This window comes from Artemia franciscana, unplaced genomic scaffold (genome assembly GCF_032884065.1).
Source record: "Artemia franciscana unplaced genomic scaffold, ASM3288406v1 Scaffold_3793, whole genome shotgun sequence".
Lineage (NCBI taxonomy): Eukaryota > Metazoa > Arthropoda > Branchiopoda > Anostraca > Artemiidae > Artemia > Artemia franciscana.
Window position 1 is genome coordinate 1 of NW_027064364.1, and position 21,962 is coordinate 21,962.

At 38.1% G+C, this 21,962-nt stretch overlaps 1 protein-coding gene across 1 annotated transcript; it reads left to right on the top strand.

The window, feature by feature from the left end:
• The first annotated feature begins 7,948 nt into the window (after positions 1-7,948).
• On the top strand, positions 7,949-21,549 carry LOC136043237 (zinc finger protein 883-like). Its single transcript, XM_065728171.1, has 4 exons — positions 7,949-7,970; positions 8,588-8,879; positions 10,370-14,087; positions 19,520-21,549. Exons 1-3 carry the CDS (start codon positions 7,949-7,951, stop codon positions 11,640-11,642), a joined length of 1,587 nt encoding a protein of 528 aa, XP_065584243.1. The 3' UTR covers positions 11,643-14,087; positions 19,520-21,549.
• The last annotated feature ends 413 nt before the right edge of the window (positions 21,550-21,962 follow it).

The window sequence follows — 21,962 nt, forward strand, 5'->3', positions numbered from 1 at the left end:
AACGCCTGCCCTCAGGCTTTGGGGGTTGAATCGACACCGTAGGTTTTCTTATCTGATCTTTGAACTATTTTTAACAAAATGGCTCTTTCAAATTTTTATCAAATGGGTTTGGGGGAAAAAAGCTTGGGGGTAGCTGCCCTCCTATCTCTTATGACTCTCAAAAGCTGAACTAGAAATTTCAAATGACGCCTCTCTGAAGTTTATACGAGCATCCTCTCCATAAAAACCGTACTTGTCCCAGGGCATGACTTACAACGCCTGCCCCCAGGCCCTGGGGGGCTGTGTAGACCCTGGAGTTTTTGTTATATGATGTTTGAACTATTTTTATAAATGGCTATCTCAAAGTTCCTCGGATGGGCTTGAGAAAAAAGGGCGTGAAGGGGAGGGGACTAGTTACCCTCCCATCTCTTTTGACTCTTAAAAAGTGAACTAGAACTTTCAATTTCTGATGAAATGAGCCCTCTCTAAAGTTTATACGAGTATCCCTTTCAAAAGAACCATATATGCCCCCTTGGCACAACTTACAACGCCTTCCTTTGGACCTTGGGGGGGGGTTCCGGGGGGGTCTTGTGCGTACACCGGAGTTCATGTTATATTGATCTTTGAACTATTTTTAACAAAATGGCAGTCTCAAAATTTTATCGGATGCATTTTGGAAAAAAGAACGTTGCGGGGGGGGGGGGGTAGTTGCCCACCGATCACTTTTGACTCTTAAAAAGGGCACTAGAAGTTTCGATTTCCAATTGAAAAGAGCCCCCTTCAAAGTTTATGCGACGACCCCTTCCATATGAAGTGCCTTTTGGAAAAATAAATAACAAAACATTGGAGTCGTATAGCCTTTGCTATAGGCAATGCTATAGCGTTGCCTATCAAAATAGAATTAGAAATTTCAATCTCCAATCAAATGAGCCTACTCTAAAGTTTATACGAGCATCCCTTCCACTACCCCTCAGGGCATAATTTCAATGCCTGCTGCCGGGTCCCGGGCGGCTGTGTCGACATCAGATTTTTTGTTATCTGATGTTTGAACTATTTTTAAGAAAATGGCTATCAAAATTTTTATCGGGAGGGTTTGGGTAAAAAAGAGGTGGGGGTTTAGTTGTTCTTGAATCTCTTTTGACTCTTAAAAGATAGGCTAGAACTTTCGATTTCCAATCAAATGAGCCCTCTTTAAAGTTTATGCGAATATTTCTTCCGTAAGAGCCATGTATGCCCCCAGGGTATAACTTACAATGACTGTCCCTGGGGCTGTCTCGACACCAGAGTTTTGCTATCTGACTTTTTAACCATTTTTAACAAAATGGCTATTTAAAAAAAAATGGTATGGTCGGGGGAAGGGGGGGGGGGTAGTTGTCCTCCGATCTCTTTTGACTCCTAAAAATTGAACTAGACCTTTCACTTTCCAAACAAATGAGCCCTCTCTGAAGTTTATACGAGCATCCCTCCATAAGAACCATATATACCCCAAGGGTATAACTTACAACGCCTGCCCCCGGTTCTTGTTTTTTTTTTCAAGGCTGGAAATTTGGTTATCTGACCTTTGAACTATTTTTAACAAAATGACTATTTCAGAAATTTTATCTGATGCAGTTTTGGGAAAAAGGGTTTGGGGCGGAGGCTAGATGCCTTCCGATCACTTTTGACTCTTTAAAGTGAACTACAACTTACAGTTTCCAATTACATGAGCCGGTTTTGAACTTCATACGAGTATTCCTTCAATAAGAACCATATATGCCCCCAGGGCATAATATAAAACGTCTCCCCCGGGCCCTGTAGGGCTGTGACGACGCCGAAGTTTTTTTTATATCTGACATTTGAACTATTTTTAACAAAATGGCTATCTCAAATTTTTTTTTTCTGCTGCATTTGGGAAAAAAAAGGCATGGGAGGAGCGGGGCTAGTTGCCCTCCGATGTCTTCTGAATCTGAAAAAAAAAGAAATAGAACTTCTAATTTCCAATCAAATGAGCCCTATCTGAAGTTTACATGAGCATCCCTTGCGTAAAACCCATATTTGCCCCCGGGGCTTAACTTACAACGATCGCCCACCGGGCCCTGGTGGGTTGTGTCGACACCGGAGTTTTGTTTTCTGACCTTTGAACTGTTTAAGAAAAATGGCAGTCTCAAAATTTGTATCGGTGGGGTTTGGGGTAAAAAGGGCGTTAGGGGACTAGTTGCCCTCCCATCTCTTTTGAATATTAAAAATTGAACTAGAACTTTCAGTTTCCATTGAAATGAGCTCTCTCTGAATTTTATTCGGGGATCCCTTCCATAAGAACTATATATGCCCCCAGGGCATAGCCTATAACGTCTGTCTCCAGGTCTTTTGGGGTTGTGTCAACCCCGGAGTTTTCGTTATATGATATTTCAACTATTTAAAAAAAAAAAATGGCTATCTCAAAGTTCTTATCGCTTAAGTTTGAGGAAAAAGGGGCGTGAAGGGGGGCTAGTTACCCTTCCATCCTTTTTGACTCTTAATAAGTGAACTAAAACTTTCAGTTTCCAATTAAATCAGTCTCTCAAAGGTTTATACGAGCATCCCTTCCATAAGAACCATATATGCTCCCTGGGCATAACTTAAAACGCCTGCCCCCGGGCCCGGGACTATTGTGTCGACACCGGATTTTTTTTATCTGACCAAATGACTATCAATGACTATCTTAACAAAATGACTATCTTAAAATTTTTATCAGATTTATTTGCGGAAGAATGGGCTTGGGTGGGGCTAGTTACCCTCCGATCTCGTTTTACCCTTAAAAACTCGACTAGAACTTTCAGTTTTCAATAAAACGAGCTCTCTTTGAAGTCTATACGAGCATCCCTTCCAAAACAACCACATATGCCCCAAGGACATAACTTTCAACGCCTGCCCCCGGGCCCTGAGGGATTGTGTTGATCCCGGAGTTTCCGTTGTATAATCTTTGAACTATAAAAAAAATGGCTATCTCAAAGCTCTGATCGGATGGGTTTGGGGAAAATAGGTTGTGGTGGAAGGAAGAGCTAAATGCCCTCAGATCTTTTTTATTCGTAGGAAGTTAACTAGAACTATCACTTTACAAACAAGTGAGCCTCTCCTAAGTCTATACCATCATCCCTTCCACAGGAACAATATATACACTCCCAGGGCATAACTTAAAACACCTGCCCCCGGGCCCTAGGCGGTTGTATCGTCACTGGAATTTTTTTTTTATCTGACGCTTTGAACTAATCTTAACAAAATGGTCATCCTAAATTACTTATCTGATGTATTTGGGGGAAAAAGGGCGTGAAGGCGGAGATTAGTTGTCCTCCAATCATTTTTAACTCTTTAAAGTGAACTACAACTTTCAATTTCCAAAAACATGAGCCCTCTCTGAAGTTTATACGAGCTTCACTTCCATAATAACCATATATTCCCAAGGGCATAACTTACAAAGCCTACCCCCGAACCCTGAGTGTTTGTTATATGATCTTTGAACTATTTTTAACAAAATGGCATCTGAAAATTTTTATCGGATGTATTTTGGAAAAAAGGGCATAGAAGGGGGGGGGGCGGGCAGTTGCCCTCCGATCGCTTTAGACTCTGAAAAGTGAACTAGAACTTTTAATATCCAATCAAAGGAGTTCTCTTTGAAGTTTATACGAGTATCCCTTCTATAAGTATATATAGTAGGGATATATAGTATATATATATATATATATATATATATATAAGTAGTATATAAGTAATATATAAGTAGTAATATATAAGTAATATATAAGTAATATATAAGTAGTATATATATATATATAAGTATATATATAAGTAGTATATATATATATATATATATATAAGTAGTATATATATATATATATATAAGTAGGGATATATATTCTATATATATCCCTTATCCCTAAGTGTTCAGCCATCTTTCACCTCTGATCAGAATAATTATAATCTTCGCAATACCGAAAATCATATTCAAGTTCCTTTTACTCCTTGTGTAAGGTCAGACTTTAATCCTTTAATTGCGAGTTACATTGTATGGAATAAGTTGCCCGAATCAGCTCGAAGGTGCCACTCGTTCGGTTTGTTCAAAAAAATTATTAAAAATTCATTGGCTTCTTAGAAATTATTTTATCTCTTTTTATATGTGTATATGCGTGTATGTATGCATATATATTTCCTGATTATTTCATTGGAGTCTATTTTATCTACAGATCTACTTAATTAATTTAGTCTGTTCAATCTATTAGTCTATTTAGTTTTGTTTTCTATAGTTTTTCATTTTGTTTATACTTTCCTCTCTTCTCCTTTTTGCTCTTCTCTCTGTGAGTAAGTGATTATTTTTTTTCTTCTCTGAGTAAGTGGCTCGTTCATTTTCCCCTTTTTTACAGGCCAAAGAGCCTTTGGGGAAATAGTAAAATGTAATATTGTATGTGTGTTTCGTGATGAATAAATCTTATCTTATCTTAAGAACTGTATTTGCCATGGGGGTTGGCTAGTTGCCCTCCGATCATTTTTATGGCACTTGGTATTAACCAAGTGACATATAGCGATAGCAAATTCTGTCGGTCTGCTGTCTGTCTGTCTGTCCCGGTTTTGCTACTTCAGGCACTTCCAGACAATCTAGGACAATGAAACTTGGCATGTGTATCAGGGACCGGACATGACTAAATTAGAAATAGTCGTTTTCCTGATTGGACCATCTGGGGGGGGGGGAGTGGGGGCCGGTTAATTTGGAAAAAATAGAAAAAATGAAGTATTTTTAACTTACGAACGGATGATGGGATCTTAATGAAATTTGATGATTGGAAGGATATCGTGTCTCAGAGCTCTTGTTTAAAATCCTGACCAGATCTGGTGACATTGGGGGGAGTTGGAGGGGGAACCTAAAATCTTGGAAAACGCTTAGAGTGGAGGGATCGGGATGAAACTTGGTGGGGAAAATAAGCAGAAGTCCTAGATACGTTATTGACATAACCGGAATCGATCTGCTCTGTTTTGGGGAGTTGGGGGGGGGAGTTCATCCTGAAAAATTGGAAAAATGAGGTATTTTTAACTTACGAAGGAGTGATCAAATCTTTATGAAATTTGAAGTTTGGATGGATATCGTGTCTCAGAGCTCTTATTTTAAATCCCGACTGGATCCATTAACATTTGGGGGAATTGAGGGGGGACACCTAAAATCTTGGAAAACGCTTCGAGTGGAGGGATTGGGATGAAACTGTGGGAAAAATAAGCACAAGTCCTAGATACGTTATTGGTATAACCGGAACGGATCCGCTCTGTTTGGGGGAGTTGGGGGGGGGGTAATTCTGAACAAATTAGAAAAATGAGGAATTTTAACTTACGAAGGAGTGATCGGATCTTAATGAAATTTGATGTTTGGAAGTATATCATGTCTCAGAGCTCTTATATTAAATATCAACCTTATCCGGTGAAGGAGATGTTGAGAGGCGGGCAGAACCTAAACTCTTGGGAAAAGCTTAGAGTGGAGGGATCGGGATGAAAATTGGTGAGAAAAATAAACACAAGTCCTAGATACGGGATTGACGTAACCAGAACGGATCTGATCTCTTTGGGGAAGTTGAGGGGGGATTAATTCTGAAAAATTGGAAAAAATGAGGTATTTGTAACTTACGAACAGGTGATCAAATCTTAACGAAATTTGATATCTAGAAGGATCTTCTGCTTTAAAACTCTCATTCTAGATCCCGACCAGATCAGGTGACATTGAAGGGAGTTGGAGGGGGAAGCCGGAATTCTTGGAAAACGTGAATTCGAGGTATCTTACGAATGGGTGATCGGATCTCAATGAAACTTGATATATAGAAGAATCTTATGTCTCAAATGCTTCATTTTCAATTGGAATCAGATCCGGGGACATAGAGGGTTGGAGGGGGGAAACCGAAATCCTGAAAACCGGAAATCTTGGAAAACGCTTAGAGTGGAGATATCAGGATGAAACTTGATGGGAAGAATAAGCACAAGTTATAGATACGAGATTGACATAATTGGTACGGATCCGTTCTCTTTGGAGGAGCTGGGGGTTGTTAATTTGGAAAAGTTAGAAAAATTGAGGTATTTTTAACTTAAGAACGGATGAGCGGATCTTAATGAAATTTGATATTTAGAAGGAACTCATTTCTCAGAGCTCTTGTTTCAAGTCCCAACCAGATCTGTTGAAATTGGGGGGAGCTGGAAGGGGAAACCAGAAATCTTGGAAAATGCTTATAAATGTCGCGTGGATCCGCTCTTTTAGGGGGAGTTAGATGTTGGGGTTCAGTGCTTTGGCGAGTTTGGTGCTTCTGGACGTGCTAGGACGATGAAAATTGGTAGGCGTGTCAGGGAGCTGTACAAATTGACTTGATAAAGTCGTTTTCCCCGAGTCGAACATCTGGGGGGGCTGAAGGGAGAGGAAAAATTAGAAAAATTGAGGTATTTTTAACTTGCGAGTGGGTGATCGGATCTTAATGAATTTTGATATTTAGAAGGACCTCGTGACTCAGAGCTCTTATTTTAAATCCCGACCGGCATTAAGCCTCTGATTTTCTTTTTAAAGCAATCTATTGACTCTTAGAATTTTGCTAGGGCTCATACCATATGAACTCTTGGCTCTTGGCTCTTCCAATCTTGTCACAAGTGCCATATGAGCTCTTAGCTTTTGTTGACTCTTAAAAATGGCATTAGACAGACATGCAATGAGACACTTTTATTATACATTTCGTCAATATACAAAAGAACCACATCAGCCACTTTAGAAAGTCAAAGACTTGTTAGTAGTGGCTGATAAACATTCAATCAGCAACATTAACAAAAAAAGAAAATGAAATGAGACAAAAAAGTGGGAAAAGAAAACAAAAGGAAAATAAAGAAAAAGAGAGAGAGAAGAAAAAAATCCTACTTGAAAAACAAGACAATAAGCCATACCATTTAAATTATTTACCTAAAAAAAAACAAGACAATAAGCCATACCATTTAAATTATTTACTTAATCTCTTCCCAGAAGGTGGTTCTTCAGTCTACTCTTAAACTGGCAAACTTTTACTGAAAACCTTATACTCGTTGGTAACGAATTCCATACTACTGGTCCAGCAAACCTGGAATTAAAACTTGACTTCTGAGAGCTGCGACACTCATCTACCTAATCATCCATATTTTTAGTCTCATAACTGTGGTATGAAGAATTCCTTGTAAACATTTGACAAAAATTTCAGGGGACAAATCATAAATACTATGAAATACAAAAATAGCGAGTTGATGATCATGAAGTTGGCTAACATTTAAGAATCGTGAGTTTCTTATAACAATTACCTGTATCATTTTCACTTAGGACATAATTTCCTAATAGTTTAATAACTTTATTTTGTAAAACCTCAACACGTTTAAAATTTGTATAAAACCCACTAGTCCATATCACACATCCGTAAGAAATATAAGGCATCAAAGTAGAATGATAAAGAGTTAAAAAGGCAGAACGGGGTAACTGATTTTTCTCAGACGCCGAATCAGACCAAGCCCTCTAGATACCTTAGCTGCCACCTGATCACTATCTGCTTTCCAACTCAGAGTTTGATCAAGGTGGAAACCAAGGTATCTCACCACAGCTACTTGTTTCAATGGCCTATTACCAAGAAATATTTTGCTTAATTTTAATTACTAAGAAATATTTTTCCACTTAAATCAACTGCACTTTCTGTCCGACTAAACACCATGAAATGAGTTTTTAAAACATTCAGGAATAAACATTGGAGCCGTCTGACCTAAACTATAGCGTTATTTCTAATTCCCCCTTTTTTCAAGATGTTTTCCCCTCAGGGCTGCCAGTCCAGCGGGATACTCCCGGATGTAAATGAGGATGAACGTATTGCGCACACGTGGATGTTACATCATAAAAATGTAAATTTAAACGCACGTGCTATTGTTTTTTTTTAGCCTCGCTAGCTGTGAAAACTAATGACGTTTAATCCATATACTACACTAAAGCATGAAGAAGATAATGGATAAAGGTTTGATTCAGTTATATTTATGTAATATATAGAAGTCAGTTGGAGTGAGTTTGAAGACCCGGTACCAACCGGCCTATAGGCCTTAAACTGCTGGGGACAGGCACCTCAAGTACCCGCACTTCCTATAATACTTTATTAGAATTACGTAATTTCTTAAAGAGAACCCTTTAAAGAGACTAAACAACATAAAATGAGTTCTTAAAACATTAAAACAAACAGCCTGTCTATTTTTTCAATTGAGATGATTGCTATATATAAGGCATTGGAATTTATTTAATCATATGCGTATGCCCAGAGTTGGATGATATGCTCTGACTCAGCATCAGCCCTTAAGTACCTGATGAATGAGCATGATCTAGTCGTGAATTAGTTTGTAATATCCACCAAATAGTTAGGTCGTTAGAGCTTGTGGGAAATAATATATTTCTAGTCTGGGTCCCAGCACATGTGGGAATTGCAGGAAATGAATCTGCTGATATAATGGCAAAGTGGGGTATTTTAAATGGTCAGATTATAAGTGAAAAATCCACTCAAAATGAATATTTTGCATGTATTTATAAGGTGTTATGTGATAGAGACCAATAATTTTATTAGAAGCTGCATAAATCCAATTTTAGAACTTTATGATTATAAGGCACCACCTGATGAACTTGTGCATGATGTTAGATCTCTAGCTGTTACTGTTTTTAGATTGAGGACAAGTCATGCCAAAACCCGTTCAGTTTTACATAAGTGGGGGAGAGTTAGCTCGCCCCTCTGTGATATTTGTAATGAGTATGATGATGTTAGGCATATTCTCATTAAGTGCACAAAATATGAAGCACAAAGAAATTTGTTCAGAAACCAAATTATAAAGTATTTTGGTGCTTTTACAATGAGAGCAATCCTAGGTCAGGCTAAGTCCCCTAAGTTGGTCCATAGAAAGACTATGCTGTTGTTGACTAAGTATATAAAGAGTTGTAATCTGCATAATATTCTCTGATTTTTCTTTCTTTTTTTAAGTTATAATTTATTGGTTTTTATATTCATTGTATTGACCTTTCTATTTCGTAATAATGTTTCCATTTATAGATGTTTTAATTGTAGTAACTGCATTAACTTCTATTTTTATTGTACTGACTTTTTTATCTACTTATTTAAACCTGTATTTTAGCTTTATTTAAATCTGTGTATGTTTCTTTTCACAGATATTTTAAGCAATATTAGCAGAATAGAGGTGTTATATACTTACTAGTGCCAGTGATTTAAGCAAGAACACTCTGTACAACGTCCTCTCCCAAGATATCTCAAGTGTTGACGTGGCCCGTGCCAAAATTTTATTTATGTGTTTTTAAAAGTGACGTGGCTTCATAAGCCCAAATTTCAAAAGAGGATCGCACGGGTACGAGCGGTTGATTCGCTCAAACGTCAACTAAACAACAACAAACAACAAGAACTTTATTTTGTAAAACCTGAACTTGTTTAAAATTTGTATAAAACCCACTAGTCCATATCACACAACCATAAGAAATATAAGGCATCACAATAGAATGATAAAGAGTTAAAAAGGAACGGGGTAACTGATTTCTTCTCAGACGCCGAATCAGACCAAGCCCTTTACATACCTTAGCTGTCACCTGATCATATGTGCTTTTGGAGCTGTCTGACCTAGGCAACACTATAGCGTTATTTCTAATTCCTCTTTTTTCAAGATGTTTTCCCCTCAGGGCCGCCAGTCAAGCGGGATACTCCCGGATGTAAATGAGGATGAACGTATTGCGCACACGTGGATGCTACATCATAAAAATGCAAATTTAAACGCACGGGTTATCGTTTTTTTAGCCTCGCTAGCTGTGAAAACTAATGACGTTTAATCCATATACTACACTAAAGCATGAAGAAGACAATGGATAAAGAGTTGATTCAGTTATATTTATGTAATACATAGAAGGCAGTGGGAGTGAGTTTGAAGACCCGGTACCAACCGGCCTATAGGCCTTAAACTGCTGGGGACAGACACCTCAAGTACCCGCACTTCCCACTACGTAATTTCATAAGGAGAACCCTTTGATTGCTGACTGGAGGATATTTCATTTTTAATAAAAAAAAAGTATCTTAAAGTGTTTGAAGTTGTCAAGAATTGTGCTTGTTCTTTTTTTTCTGTGCCCTTTTTGTTTTTCTTTTAATTTGTTTATACCCCTCTTTAGTGCATTTCTGTTGTATACAGAGGGTAACAATCCCGTAAAATATATAAATATCAGTATAATACACAAAATACCAGTAAAATACGTAAAATACCGCAAAATATATAAAACAGTAAAATAGGTATAATATCAATGTTACGGGACCCCTAAGGCTACGGTAAAATCTGTAAAATGCCGAATTTTACTTTTACCATTTACAACACTAGGCTGACGTAGTATTCAACTTTGCAGTTACCCCCAAATATGTTTGACTTCAACAAATGATGTGCATTCTTTTCTTCATAACTTGTTCCTTCATAACTTGTTTTTAAACTCGGTAGACTTCTTTTTATTTTCAGGTCACTTGTCATCAAGCGTGTCTGGACTACACTTACAGGGAAACACGTCACTAGTTGCTTCAGAGAATTTATCTGCCAATTGTTTCTCAAATTCATTTGCTTTCGAATCTGAAGAAAAAAACTTAAAAATTCAGAAAACATGTTTGAAAAGTCGCCTTCAAAGTAAAAAGCATAGAAAATTGGAAAGACATCTAAGAACACGTAAAGGGGAAAAGACGTATAATTGTGGTTTATGTGACACATTTTTTTCTACAGTGCAAAAACTGAAACGGCACCTAAGAGTGCACACGGGTGAGAAACCTTTTAAGTGTGATGTATGTAACAAGACCTTTTCTCAAGCAGCATCTTTGAACACGCATCAAAGAGTGCATACGGGTGAGAAACCGTTTAGATGTGATGTATGCGACAAGACCTTTTCTCAAGCAACACATTTGAACACGCATCAAAGAGTGCATACGGGTGAGAAACCGTTTAAATGTGATGTATGTGACAAGATCTTTTCTCAAGCAGCAACTTTGAACACGCATCAAAGAGTGCATACCGGTGAGAAACCGTTTAAATGTGATATATGTCACAAAACATTTTCGCTGGTGCATACTTTAAACACACACAAACGAGTGCATTCGGGTGAAAAACCGTTTAAATGTGATGAATGTGACAAGAAATTTTCTCTAAAGTGTAATTTAAACACGCATCAAAGAATGCATTCGGGTGAGAAACCGTTTAATTGTGATGAATGTGACAAGACCTTTTCTCTAGCAGCAACTTTAAAGACGCATCAAAGAGTGCATACTGGTGAGAAACCGTTTAGATGTGATGTATGTTACAAAAGCTTTTCGCTGGTACATACTTTAAACACACACAAACGAGTGCATTCGGGTGAAAAACCGTTTAAATGTGATGAATGTGACAAGAAATTTTCTCTAAAGCGTAATTTAAACACGCATCAAAGAATGCATTCAGGTGAGAAACCGTTTATTTGTGATGAATGTGACAAGACCTTTTCTCAAGCGGCACATTTGAAGAAGCACCACAGAGTGCATATGAAAGAGAAACCTTTCAAATGCGATGAATTTGAGAAATTCTTTTCTCATCGGGAGTCTTTGAACAGGAATAAAACACATCATACAAATGATAAACCTTTTAAATGAGATGTATGTGACAAAGCTTTTTCTGTAGCGAAGATTTTGGAAATGAGGCAAATAGTATATGCATGTGAGAAATTATCGAAATGTGTTACTTGTGACAAAACCTTTTCTCTACAGCATAATTTAAACACACAACCAAGAATACATACGGGTGAGAAACCGTTGTTGCATGTGATATAACCTCTGTGACAAGACTGCACAATGATGAGTAACCTTTTAGATGTAATGTATGTAAGAAATGCTTTTCTTTACTGGACTATTTGAACGTGCATAAATTAATGCATACAAATGAGAAAACTTTTAAATGTGATGTTTATAAGAAAAGTGTTTCCTACATTAAAAATCTAATAGAAGTCTACAGTATCCAAAACTCAAGCGTAAGATAAGAGATAAGATAAGATAATATATATTTTCGAAAGACTATCACAAGCTCTATAGAGCTGAATTCACTTTATATGTCAGTAAAAGTTAAGGAAAAAAATTTCTGATCAGTATATTAAGTCAAACACTTGAAAATAAAAAGAAATTAAAAAGGCGAAATCATCAAAGATAAAGGGCAAATCAGTAAACTTGACAATTAAATTACAAAAACATTACAGTAAATCAAAAATAAAAACGGCAATAGAGGAAAAGGGGGAATTTGGCAAGTACAAAATCATGAATTATTATTATTAAGGTGTTCCAGAATAAAGAAGATAAAACTTTTACGAAACCTCTCTGTAACAGCATGGATCGGAGAGTAAGTTGGGATTGCTACGGAGGCTGACCGGGGGAGTCAGAGTCTAATGGGATTGTGAAAATCAGGGAGTAAATCCTCAGTCCGGGGATTGGAAATGACTGATTTAGCGAAAAGTGGGCAAATTTTTTCCCTCCTTTCTTTTAAGGTGGTAATGCGTGCAGCATTAAGGAGGAAAGAGTATGTAATTTTGCCTTCTTGTAAATGATCCCGAGCGAACGCTTTTGGACCGACTCGATTTTGTCACTAAGTTCATTTGAAAGTTGCGAATGCCACACCGGACATGCATATTCCAATAACGGCCTAATAAAGGATAAGTAAACACGGAGAGAATGTTTCCTAGGACAATTAAATTCGTTTAGCAGCTAAAACATGGATAGTGAAACATTTGCTTGTTTAACAATGTTGGAAACATGTGTGTCCCGCTTAAGATCATTTGAAATTGTGACACCAAGGAGTTTAACATGTTTCACTAGCATTTCGCGTGGGATCGGGTCATAAAAAACAGGAGTTGAAGCGTATTATAAGTAGGGTTTTGAAGCATCCAAAAATTGTCCCAAGTAAACTAAGTATCATCAGTTCAAATATTTCTCTTAAAATTCCACTCAAAATGTTTTTTTTTTCGGGGGGGGGTATGCGTTTTTCGTAAGAATGTAGTAATAAGATTGCAGTAAAAAAGAGCACTTAGGATAAACTTAGTCTTATTGGGACTGCACTTTTGCAACAGTGTTTTTCAACCACTTTGTGTCCTTGGCCCAAGAAAACCTGAACGCGCGAAAAAGAACTGAAAACACCATGGATTGTCCGTAAGCTATTTTCCAAAAGACACAAAATCCTTATTTATTTTGGGAAATTGCATTTGTCAAATATCGGAAAAAGTTTTCTTTTTCCCACTTGAAACAAAATAACAATTAGCTACGATGCAGATTTTCAACCCTTTTCTGTTTCAACTTGGGCTAAAATACTTGTTTTTCTGAATTTTCTTGAAATTTTCTAGACATTTGGTTTGTTTACTAGCCTGGTGGACTGATTGAGGGTTAAATGGGGCCTGAAACTGGGCTACCTAAATTTAGCTTTTTCTAAAACAAAGGTGGAAATACTTGTTCTTTGGGTCTGAAATAATTTCCCTTGCAGCCTTGAATGGGGATTTAAAGTAAGAAAAAAAAAGTTTTCCATTGGCTTTGGCACTCCAACTGCAACAGTCTTTTAAAATACGGTCTGGACTTTCACTGACAAGTTTGACGTGCTTCAGGACTGTCATGCACATAAACAAGTAGTGAGGGAATAAGTATCGCCCCCCACCCCAAATAAAAACAAAAATTATCTTAAAATGTCTGATTTAACCTTATTTTTTCTTAATGATTTGACTTAATTTCCGGTTTAAAAATAAAAAAAAAATCAAAGACGCTTAAAACTTATAACAATACATTCCTTTGCTAAGCGAAACAAAATTTTGGGCCAAAAGTTAGTATTGTATTTCGCTTGAAAAGAGCCTACATATTGTATATTTTTGTCACTGAGGCCAAAAAGAATCAAGTCTTTGGGTCTCAAATCGGCTGGAAATGTTTATTCATTGTTTTTGAACCTTGTGTCAAGAAAACCCCAATGCAAAAATGTATTCGAATGACCTTTTTTGTTTAATTTTTTTTTGTTAATGACCTTTTTTTGGTTTAAGTAAATTCCAGTTACCGGTTGTTCAGCTTTGCTTTATAGTAGGAGAAAAATAAGTTTTGACCAGGAAAAAATTGGTACAGAAATGGTTTCTTCACCATCCGGACCGGAAAAAAATGCTTAACAACATATCAAAAATCTAAATCTCTAGCTCGATGCGAAATTGTTTTTTTTTAATGTTTTTTTATTTATTTTCTCAAAAACCGGGAAAAAAAAATTAAAAACGTAAACTATAATGTTTTACACATCTTTTTAGATCAGCTTTTGGCTCTGAATTCATTTCTGATACTCATTTCGTTACCTGACCAAAAGAAAAATATTTATCAGCAAAAAAAAAAAAATGGGGAAAAAAACTGTGTCTTTGGGGAAAAAAACTCTTACCAGCGTTGTAGTCTATTTGGCTATGTAAACGAAAGGCTTAGAAAAAAAAAGACTATACAACAATAAACAGGAATGACGAATCACCTCAGCGCCAAACACCATAAGACGAGGTAGGTTCTAACTTAATGTGTTCAGAGAAAAGCTTTTATCTTATTTTTCAAATATATAAAAATTGCACATCATCAAAATATAGGAACTAGATTTTTCATCATCACAGTTAACTGTTATTCTTCTTCACTAAGTTCTTCTTCTTGAAACTTCGAATTGTTGCACGAGCTTCCCTTACAGGTACGACAGGCTATAGTACACTCAAGTCCGTTTTTCTTACAGGTACACTTTTCACTATCACAGCCGTCAATACGACACGAGCATTTGATAATTTTCAGCAGCTGAGACGGAGCGGCAGGGAGATCTGTTTTTATTGGCGCAAAAACTTCGTTATCCTGCAGTTTCCATCCCAGGCGTAAAGGGTCTACTGGGTTCCCGAGCCAGATTTGAACTTGGCAGTAGACACGTAGCGAGTGGTACTTCGCTGCTGCCTGAGTCGGTGGCAGTTCTTGTGGAGGCACGAAAGTGGTGGCAGTGCTCACTTTTCTGTGAAAGATTAGCTTTCTGGCAGTGTCCAGGTTCGAAACATCAGGGCAACCGTACAGTATCAACAATGCTCGCTCTCCTGCTGCCACAATATCGTCAAGCAATGCGAGCTTGTCGCCAAATATAGCAGCGCTGTCCCTGAAACTCTTGTTGGAAAGTAGCAGCTGAACGGCTTTGCCCTTTCCTATTCCGTAAAGGTGAGAGGTTGTGTCACAACCCAGCACGGCATGACAGAACGGTATCAGATTGCTGACATCTGTTCCTAGCTTCTGCTTCATCTCACTAATATCCCAAGCTGAACTAGTACCGCCAAACTTAGCTTCAGGTGAGAAATATAAACGCCCGGAACGCGAATCTGATCGACTGATCAGAAGAACCAAGATGTCAGTATCATCAGCAACCACGATTGTGTCTGTAAGACTAGCAGCTTCTACGGCTTTTTCTACAATCAGAACGTCGGCGTCTCCTTCCGAGTGGAAAATTCGGAAACCAACGGTTTCCAAATGGTTGCCGAGCAGCTTCAGGAAACGTCTTTTGTTTGTCTTACATGAAAGAAACTCTTCTTTCTTCATGAAGAGGGTCATCTCTTCGCTGAAAAAGACTTGGCGGCCAACCATCCTTGCTCGACGTAAATGGGTAGCATCTTTGATTGCTGGACCACCTTCATATCCGTCAAACACAACGATCGCACTAGGGTACCTTGCTTGTACGTAATGGACGTATGAAGCAAAGATGACCTTGAAGGTTGACCCTACCTTCCATAGAACTTGATGTAGAAGAGAACCACCATCCAAGACGATGTTACACGCAGAAGCGGGTCTTGAGGGTGACTGAGTCTCAATCTCGCAAGCCAGAAAGATCGCTTTTGCAAGCTCTGGCTTATTTGCTTTTCTCATAAGGCCATCGCTTTCGAAAAGAGAAGGAGGAATCGTACAAAGTTCGTACTTGAAGTATTCTTCTCGGAGGTCAGTTCGTTGGGCTACTATTATAAACCGCTGGAAAAGGAGCGCCGGATCTATGTGCGCTACCACAGAGGACCCCGCCTTTTTGGCATTCATTAGGGTCACTTGGTCTTTTTTCTTGAAGACTTGCTCCTTCAAGGTTTTTCCCGTCATCTTACTTAGAATCAACTTTCCAGCCACATCGGCCTCGTCAACATTAACATCTTGGGAAGAATTTATGCCGTTGGCAATGTTTCTAAGCTGATTGTCACCTCTGAACGGAGAAGATTCTCTGAAATATCCGACGAGCTTCTGGGTATCGTCGAAGTCACGCTCCTTTCTACTGGAACTCATGTCGCGGTGCTGCTCACTTGTCGAGTAACTAATTTTTGTCAAATTTTGCATCAAGAGGTTGATCTCCAGGCATGCTGGTCTTGACAGAACCCAAACAGCTCTCTGCTGTTCTGTCATCCCACCTCCAGTTGTAAGACCGCCCGATGTTTTCAGACTTCTCATATACTCCTGCTCGATGACAAGATCTGCCGAGAGCCCAGCCCAGCGTCGCTCTGATCTTCTAATGGTGTGACCTCCCAGTTCAAATGCTTCGAAGATTGGTGGGTGACTAGTTTGAAGCTTAGCCATCTCTTGCTGGTATATCCAGACCGACTTGACATAGAGGTTATGTCCAGATGCTGCTAGAAACGGAAGCATCTCTACTGCAGATTGTAGGTGCAAATCCCACAGGCCTAGTCTCTCGGCACGTATGAACTTAAGCAGTATCCCAACCATGTCAAGATACTGAAACCAGAGCTTCGCAGTTCTCTGAGTCAGCAGGTCTTGGCGTCTCTGCTTGAGAAAGTTTTCAAGTTGCTTGAGCTGGGGATCATGACTGAGATCTTCGGGTGGGAGGTATCCATCCAGTACGTTAGCGAAGACAGTAGACATGTCTAGAGACGTCAACGTCGCTTGCTCTTCTTCGAGGAGATGAGCATATATGGCCGAGCTCACAAGAATGTGAGCTCGAACAGCTCTAGAAATCGCTTTTCCAGAAAGAATGTGCGGCACTGCACCAGTCGCGTATACCAATTCCAGAACCTCTTTCAGACCAGAAACTTCCATGAGGTGTCCTATGCATCCGACGAAACTCATCATCAAATGAAAACCACCTAACTTGAGAACAATACTACTCAGCTCATTCGTTGTGTCGGACTTGAGGATCTTCATAGACTTCCACCAGAGCGGCTGGTCAAATGTGAGAACGGGTGTGAATCCGTAGGTTCTGCCTTGCGAAGCTACAAAGCGCAAGGTTGAGTAAAGGCAGGATTCGTTGCTAGACGGGAGGTCAATCATGGGCAAAAACAAGACGCTTGCCTTGCTGCGAAGGTTTCCCGTTTCATGATGTATTTGGTTAGAGAAAACTGACTGCATGAATCCATTCCAGCTCGGCCTTGGGACATTCAGGAACCCGGTAGCTAACCAGAGCTGATCGAGTGAGGCATACGGGTCGTTGACATTTTTGCCAGGGATCTTCTCATATTGCACCTTTGAAAGCACTGTCTCACTTAAGCGGTAAGGGTAGATGGGAATTTTTCCTTTTTGGGCTACTTCATCTAATGAAACTTCAACTCTCGGAATGGGCGATCGGCTGTTAATGAGAGGAGGCGTGACTGTTGCTAGCAGAGCCATCCCATGGAAAGTGTTTCTTCCGTCCATCGTGCAAACATCGTGATCTGCATTATCAGCTACATGCTGCACAGCATGTGCGGAGGTAACTCCTGCAAGGCTAGATTCATCATGAACTGATGCGCAGCGTTTAAATTTCTGGACTTCAGCATAGGAGGAGCAGAATCCATGGCTGTGTAAAGTGTCAATAAGAAATCTGGACTTGAAATGGTGATCCAGTTGCACTGCTAAGCCTAGTTGCAGTGGACAAATGAGGGCACGCGGGCGAGCTGCTTGAACGATGGAATTGCCAATGGCAAGCACTTTGAAAGAAATATCGGTTCCAACAAATATTTCATCTAAGAACACCATTAGGCTATCAGGTAGAGAGCCTTCCTGCTGTTCTCCAGAAGAAATCTGCTTTGCAGTCATATACGATTCCTTCTGTGCTGGCAGTCCTTTGGTATCACTTTTGATAATCTTTGCTGCTGCTCTAATAAGCTTGATTTTCTCACTCTCTTCGTTATCGGTTTTGTCCAAGTAATAAAAATTCTGGAGTATCGCTGATGCTTTTTCTTTTAATGTCACCACGTCAGCCTTACCGTCAATAGTTGCAAATACTAGCTGGTCACTGAAATATTCCAGAAGCTTGCTCTTCAAAAACTTGTTACAGTACGGTTCAAGGTCTGTCCCATTCAAAAGCTCTCCCATTTTAACAACAAGTTCACTGACTGTGTACTGTTCTTCGTCATTTTCTTCGAAAAAAGTAGCCAGCTTCAAAAACGCCTGATATCTTTCATCGTGACCTGGGCTCCCCCTTTTTGGACGTTTTTTATCTGGCTCAGTATCTTCGAGTATTCCAAAAAGTTTTTGCCTCGCAAATCTGGCTGGAAGGCTCTTATTTAATCGAAACATAGAAGAACAGGCTGCGTGATAAATGGCGTCAACTGCGTGCAGGTCTGACACTGCACATATTCGGCGGAAAACGTTATTTGACCAATCATCATCACGGCTTTTGCACACTGCCTTTATACTCTCTTCAAAGTCTTTAGTCCGAACCTTGTACCACTCGTGTCCTTTTCTGTGGGTAGTGTGGAGGTTTATCCTTGTAGTGCAGAAAAAGCAACACTCTTGGAAGTTGAAACTTGGAGTCCGTGATCGGAGTACCACTTTTTCTGCTTCCGTCTTTTCTTGCAAGGTTCGTCGTCTCTCATTCTCAATTTTCGACAGGTATATTTTGTTTGTGAAAGTCTTTCTGCAAGCAACATGGACTTGGTTCCCTGCCTCGACAGAGATACTGGTACCTCTCGTTTTGCTAGCTTCATTGATCGCCGTAGCTCCTTTTTCTGCCAGTACCGACGATTCTGAGGTGTCTATTGAACGTTCACAAAGGGGACATAAAACTGCGGTCTCAGCCATCTAAAAAAGAGAACTGGGAATAAGTGAGCTGTCGGTGAATGTTACAACGAAAACCCTCATTCTGAACCGAAAAATTCGTGCTCCTCTTCGAAAAATGATCGTGTGTCGCTTGATTTTTTTTTTTTTTTTTTTTTTTTTACTTCATACAAAAACAAAAACAAAACATAAAAAAGAATTAAATGATTAAACGTGATGTTTCTGTCTAATAAAAGAGCACAAAAATAATCGTTTCTTAAAAGGGAAACCATCAATAAACTACTTTTCTTTTCACGGTTCCTCATTCTCGGATTCTGGAAATATCTAAAAAATAGGCGCAAAAAACGTGAAAAAAAGGGAATTTCGCAACGGGATGGAGATTTAGATTTTTGATATGTTGTAGAGCTCTCTTTTCTGAACACAGTGGTGCAAAAATAATTTCTGTACCAATTTTTTCCTGGTTCGACCATTTTTTTCCGTATCTTTCCCCTACTATTAAGCTTAACTTGGGTTGAGAGCCAACTCCCTTTATTTTTTCAGGCATTATTTTAAACTCTGATTTTATTCCCTTTTTTTTGTCTAAATGACGTACGCCATTGAGAACCAACTCTTAGTGAGTAATAATTTTTTTAATTCTGTTAGATCATAATTTTTGTTTGTATATAACCTTAGTCAACATATTTGTATATATTTGGGAAGTGGGGGGGGTGGAGATAGAGTTAAATTCGACGTAAAAAGTAAAAGCTAAAAGCTGCATGTTTTCTAATTGAGTTGCGGAACATTGTTGAGTCATAGAAAGGAATTTGAGCGAATTTTTGTTGAAAATGAGGCCTGATGAATTTACATATTTGTTTTCAATTGTTTGGTAATATAGAAGTAAAACAATCAACCATTTGCTACATGAAACTGTGTTAACTACTTCAAACTATAATTCTGAAGAATTTATTTTCTATATTTTTGTTTCTTTTTACCTATTCGTGGAAAATTTACTGAGCTACCCCATAAAATTTTTAATTCCAGGTTTATTTTCAATTAAATTAAAGTTAACTAATAACAATTATTGAATTAGCTGACATAAAAATGTCTTTTTATTCTCTTTATTAAAAATTCCAATGTTTCCATTTTGAAGACCAAGAGATTGTTATATTTGTAATATCGTAATTTCATATGTAAAATATGCCAAAAGTCTGTCAAATCTGTTGCAGTCAAAAGTTGTGCATTTTCTGTCTTCTGTTTTATTTAGAAACATTTATTGCAGGATAAATTATGGTTTTGTCCAGTTTTTATTCTGATATTGATGAAATTCCGTTTCAGTGCTCCTCTTAATTTTTCTTTGACACTGTTATTTTTTTAATTTAAGTTCGTTTGTTCCTAGTATCCTATTAAGGAAACATCAAGACGTATGCCCTGAGAAAAAAAGATTTATACATTTCAATTTTACATCAGGATTTACCTGATTGCAACATGAAGGTTTTTCGGGTATTCTACGATAATCGTTTGATTTGAGCAACTCTCTTGGTCGCTGAGTTAAAGAAAATAGTGTAGAGAAATGCATTAACTCGTTCCACTTATGCAGGAATATATCTGCACCCAGTGTCCTATTCATTTCTTTAAAAAAAATTAACTTTTGTCAAATATTTATTTTTAAGTCCTTGTATTCAAACTAACGGAGTTGCTCAGGACTCCGCCGTTATAGATACAATTTTATTTTTCGTTTTGACCTTTTTGGTCGTCAAGTTAAAATTTTGAAATGATGCTTTTTTATTTCCACAACGGGATGGGGTGGGAGAAATAGTGTTAGAGGTGGTCAAGCTAAGGCCCTCAGACTACTCCCCAAAGCCTATATAGGGTCCTCTAGCTTTGACGATAAAATTTTTATTTTGACGTTTTTAGTTGTCATTAACAATCAGTTGTATCCCAAAGACAACTAAACTTTCTAAGGACTTAAGGACAAGTAAACTTTCTAAAGTTTAGAAACCTTTTGTCTTGCCTTCTAAGGCGAGCCAAACTAAGTTTTGTTTCTGAATCAGGTTTCTTTTTGGTTTAAATTAAGTGATGTTTGAATATACAATCTTGCCTAATCCCTATTTGTAGAATCAAATCTTTCTGTGTAGGTCTCTGTCCCAAAAGCAAAACATTTCTAAATAAAGCAAAAAAGAGGAAAAATAGAGAGAGCAAAAATAATTCCGAAAAAGATAGTTGTATTAATAGTAAAAGAAAACATGAGCGCTAATTACGAGGGAGAGGACATGCCCTCCCGCCCTCTAGACTTAGGAAAATGCATTATTATTTATGTTTTATAGCTAATTTCCATTCTAGCTTTGTGCTAAATTAAAGCAGCGAGACTGGCTAACATGTCGTTTTTGTTTGTCACCCCTGTGATTTTTCCATAGCACTGAAATTTGGTGCATTGGTAATGGTTAGGGTTACGCTAATATATATAGACCCTGTTGACCTGATTTCTATATGTTTTTTTCTAATGAGGTTTTCAATGTTTTGATATTCATAAATATATTCGTATTTTCGATAATTATTTTCATCTAAATATTTTTTTTCATAAGAAGATGTTTTACATAAATCTGAGAATTATTTTTACTATCTTTCAATATCCCTCACAAACTTAGAAAATTAAACTTTAAACGAAATCTATGAAATCTCGTGCTCCACGGCCGAGACGGTAAACTTCAGGAGAGGTTCAGGGAGCCTAATGAATTGGTTAACATTCCGTGATTTTTTTTACAACAGCTTTTTTTAGAGACCCTGAAAAATAAAAAGCAGGCAAGTAGAGGCAAGAGGCTAGTTGTCTGCTATATTCTGAAAAAACACCGTTCTTTTAAATATTCACTAAAAAGTATCAGAAAAAAGACCCCTCCTCCCTAAGACCTCATGCATTGACACTTCAACGTAAAAGCAAAAAATATAGTCTAATAGATATTAACCGCA